This window comes from Chenopodium quinoa, unplaced genomic scaffold (genome assembly GCF_001683475.1).
Source record: "Chenopodium quinoa cultivar QQ74 unplaced genomic scaffold, ASM168347v1, whole genome shotgun sequence".
In the NCBI taxonomy this organism is placed as follows: Eukaryota; Viridiplantae; Streptophyta; class Magnoliopsida; order Caryophyllales; family Amaranthaceae; genus Chenopodium; species Chenopodium quinoa.
In genome coordinates this window covers 3,301,844-3,306,497 of record NW_018745413.1, presented here as the reverse complement: position 1 = coordinate 3,306,497, position 4,654 = coordinate 3,301,844, and the positions used below count along the sequence as shown (strand labels likewise).

At 41.9% G+C, this 4,654-nt stretch overlaps 1 protein-coding gene across 1 annotated transcript; it reads left to right on the top strand.

Moving 5' to 3' along the window:
• The first annotated feature begins 3,265 nt into the window (after nt 1–3,265).
• LOC110713423 (antimicrobial peptide X precursor-like) lies at nt 3,266–4,654 on the top strand. Its single transcript, XM_021891876.1, has one exon. It carries the CDS (start codon nt 3,266–3,268, stop codon nt 4,652–4,654), a length of 1,389 nt encoding a protein of 462 aa, XP_021747568.1.

Below are 4,654 nucleotides of genomic sequence, written 5' to 3'. Positions count from 1 at the left end.
TTGTTTTATCACGCCTTTTATGCATGTTTAAAGGGAATTTGTACTTGTAATCATGCTTAATAAGATAATTAATAATCTTGTTTAAGGTTAATATGATTATTATTCAAGTGATCGCCAATAATAGATTTATTTGTGCATTAATATTCAACCAACATAGATAAACAGGTTTAGGGTTAACCTATTGATTGTATGTTAGTCAGAAAGCGCACATGAATACGAGAAGAATATAGTAGAGACCTATTTTTAGGGCAAGTTCAATCTCTTTTAGGTTGGTTTTGTACCTTCATCCCTGAACTTCTAGTCATGGTTCCAAACCTATTGGATTTAACGATCTCCTGGATCGTTAAGGGGTGTAACCTTCACCCTTTGAACTATTTACAAGTTCCTAAAACTTGTTGGTGACTTTTTTACTCTAACTTCATTCCCTTTGGACGCCATCATGCTTAAGTGTATGATCACAGTGGGGCTCAAGTGTGGGATAACTTGAAATATTCCCAACACCTTGTCTTTCAAAAGAGATCGGAAACTCTTTCTTTCGAGTGATAAAAGTTCCTCCCAAAAGTAGGAATCATTATTATAAACCTAAAAAAACTTTAAAGAAATGAGGATTAGGGCTTTCCACCGATACGATTAAATCCAATGGAAGCCCCTTCAAAATTCAACAATGGAGGCTGGGGTTTTAGAGAGAGAAAGGAGGAAAGAGGAGAGAAGTTTATGAGTTAGCAATAAATCATTAAAAAGGACAGAAAGAAAAAAAAAATTTAAAAAAAGTGTTATTTGTGGATGATAAAATACGAATTTTTCATATTATAATTATACCAATTAATAAAATAAAGGAAAAATTGCTCCCATTAATCTGAACTTTGCCTCGTCCGCCGAAAATAATCTCAACTTTCGTTTATTATCTATTGCACCGAACTTTGGGGGGTATTAATTTTCGTTGCACCCAACAGGTCATCTAACCTGATGTAGCAGGTTAACTATGGCTTAATTTTTTTTTTTAAATAACAAAACACAAAAAAAAAAATTAAAAAGCCCACAAACCACCTATACCTAGCGACTGCCACCACACCCCCACCCCCACCCCCACCCCCGGAAACCCTCTCCCCTGCTTCCGGAAACCACCGCCCAGCTTTCCCCCTCCCTCGAAACCCACCCCTTCCCTTCCCCCACCCCCGAAAACCCCTCCTCCACCCCCAAAATCACCCCCTCCACCCACGAAAATTCGGGCTAGGATTGTTTGGGATGAAGTTGTTGGTGATTATCGGTGGTTTATCAGTAGCTGGGTGGGATTTTCGGCGCCTGTGTGGGGTTTCGACGGGTTTACGGCGGCTAGGTGCGATTTTTAGGGTGGTGGTTATGGTGGTTTCTGGGGTGGGATTGTGCGTCACAGGGTAATTTCAGGGGTAGGTTTTGTTGGCGGGGTGGTTTTCAGTATTTAGGGGTTCCGACCGGCCATTTTCATGGGTTTATGGTGGCGGTCGGCCGGTGTTCGGTGGGGCTAGGGGAACGGTTAGGGTTTGGCGGTGGTTGGGGGGTCGCTGGTGGTGGTCGCTGGTGGTGGTCGGTTTTTTTCTTTTTTTAAGTTTTTAATTTTTTTTTCTATTTTTTTCAACCAATTACATGTTGACACGTGTGCAAAAAAAATAAATCAGAAATGTTTACCTGGTTTACCAGTTGCAGGTTATTTGGGTGCAATAGAAATTAATACCCCCTAAAGTTCGATGCAATAGATAATAAACGAAAGTTGGGATTATTTTCGGCGAACGAGGCAAAATTAAGATTAATGGGAGCAATTTTTCCTAAAATAAAAAAGAAATTGGCAGGAGAAATCGTTAAGTAGTAGAGTATTTGTAACCAAACTATTCATATGGTGGATAAAAGGTAGGAAGACCATTTTTACCAACACTTGCCTATTTTACAGTCATTAGTAGTTCCCTAACTTTAATTTGTATGCGTACTTGTTTAATACAAAGTATATAATAGAGTAAATACTTTTCACCTTAATTTATCCTTTACAAAAGGAAAATTTGATAAAAATAATTTCAACATTTGCCGATTCGTTCAAAATAATCTCAAATTTGGATTATTTGACATTAAAATAATACGAACTTTGGGGGGTACTCTCTTTAAATGGTCTCAACCGGTGACCCAACCTATTATATCAGGTTATGGGGACACGACACACCATACGTTTGGTTGAAAAAAAAATTTAAGAAAAAACAAAAAAAAAAATTAAAGAAAAACCAAAAAAAAAAAAAAACAAAATTAATAAAAGAAGTCCAGCCCCCACCCATGACAATCCTTCCAGCCACCGGTTGCTTTTGGAGCCCCCAACCACCACCTCCAACCCTCCCTCACGCCAGCACTGTCTCCCATACCCTAGCTCACGCCGCCGACGCCGGCGTTTCCCACCTCCTTACCCTTAAATAATCTAACCTCCACCGCAAAACAAAACCACCAAGCCCTCAAGTTAAAAGACCAGCCCCACCGCAGAAACCCCCCAATCGACCCTCCCCAACTCTCGGAACCCTAGTCGCTAGGATTGGGGGGTTTCAGCGGTGGGACTGGGTTTTTTTTATGGGCTGGTTTTGCGGTGGGAGTTTTGGTGGTTTAGGGGTTAGGTGGAGGGGGAAGCATTGGATCCGGCGCTGACACGGGGAGGGAGCTTTGACAGCGGCAGTTAGGGTCTGGGCAATGAGTGACGGTGGCTACCGAAAATCCAGTTGGTGGTGGAGGTTTCGACTGGTTTGGTATTTTTATTGTTAACCAATAATATGGTGACATGTCACATAAATCCAAAAAAAATTACCTTTTTAACAAGTTATTGGTCACCCGGACCATTTAAAGCAAATAACCCTTAAAATTGGAATTATTTTGAGCGAATCAATAAAGCTCAAGATTATTTTTGTCAATTTTTCATGTACAAAATTATAAGGTAATAGCTCAACATATCTCCAACATTCATTTATTTCATCCACATGGTAAAAGCTTGGAACTTGCAAGCATGCGGGAACACGGCGTTCGGCCGGCCTTGTGATCAGTTTCCCCATTAATTTTCCGAAGATTCCATACCTCAATTTCACTACAAAAAACACTCGTCATTATGCATGCTAACTCTTCTATACTCGCGGTTACTTTGCGACATGTGTTATTAACATAATAGCATCTACTTACCACTGACCTTCCTATATATTTCCGTACAACATCTTCTTTAATTCATCCATCAAACAAAACAAATAAACAAACAGACAAACGATATATCATGAGTTTCAAGTCAAAGATCCCTTTGTTTTTCTTGTTCATTTCTGTTCTCCTTACTTCAACTTTAGCCATCCAACTTCCCAACCACCACCAAGACGCACGACATGAGCTGATGAAATGCATGGAGCATTGCCAGACACGGCAAGACGGCCGTGAGAAGCGCGAGTGTATTCAAGAGTGTCACCATGGTTATAAGGAGAGGCAACAGGAGGAGGAGGAGAGAGCGCGATGGGGTGGTGGTTATGATGAGGAGTTGCTTGGAGCAATGATCAACCCTAGTGATCATGATTCTAAGGAGGACTTAGAGAAGTGCCAGCTTGACTGCTTGAGTGAAGCGAAGCGTGGCGTGGTTAAGGAGTTGGAGTGTGTAAAGAAGTGTGTTGAGGAGCATAAGGAGGACAGAGGTAGACATTTATTTGATAAGTATGACTTGTTAGAGGACAAGTCTGATGAGGTTGAGATGAAGTGCCAGCTTGATTGCTTGAGTGAAGCGAAGCGTGGTGTAGAGAAAGAGTTGGAGTGTGTGAAGAAGTGTGTTAAGGAGCACAAGGAGGAAAAACGGAAGCGTAGAGAAAGACAAAGAGGCGGACACTCTGATGACAAGGGTAGCGAGTTTGAGAGGTGCCAACTCCATTGTGTGAGTGGTGCCAAGCATACATATAAAGAGGTGTACGAGTGTGAGAAGAAGTGTTACGATGATTATTTTAAGGATCCAGAGATGAGTTTGGAGATGCAAAGAGGTAGGCAATCTGTTAATAAAGATGAAAACAACAACAATGACCACTCAGACGACGAGCACGAGTTTAAGAAGTGCTTGATCGATTGTGGGATGGGTGCCAAGCATACAATCGTCGAGGTCTACAAGTGCGAGATGGAGTGTGTTAAGGATTATCAAGACGAGCAAAAGAGGCATAGGGAGAGTCCATCAGGTAGGCAATATGTTGATAAAGATGACACCATCAATGACGACCACTCAGACGACAAGCACGAGCTAAAGAAGTGCTTGATCGATTGCGCGTTGGGTGCCAAGCATACCGTAGAGAAGGTGTGGGGGTGTGAAATGAAATGTATGAAGGACCACCCGGAGAAGCGAGATGTAGTAGTGGTAAACCAGCAGGATCATAAGAAGTGTCAACGACAATGTTGGAGGAAAAGCCCAGGTGGTAATAGTAGTGTGGAGTATGAGTGTACGACAGTGTGCCGCCAGGATGACGGAATTAACCACGGTGTCAATGTGGTGAAGGAAGCCAAGAACACACTTATCGAATGCCTGAACAAGTGCCAAAGCCAAGGAGAAGGACATGGATGCCAACAAAGATGCCAAAAGGAGTACCAAAGGAGGCACCCTGTATTAGGTTCGATCATAGAACTAACTGCTGGACTGTTTTAA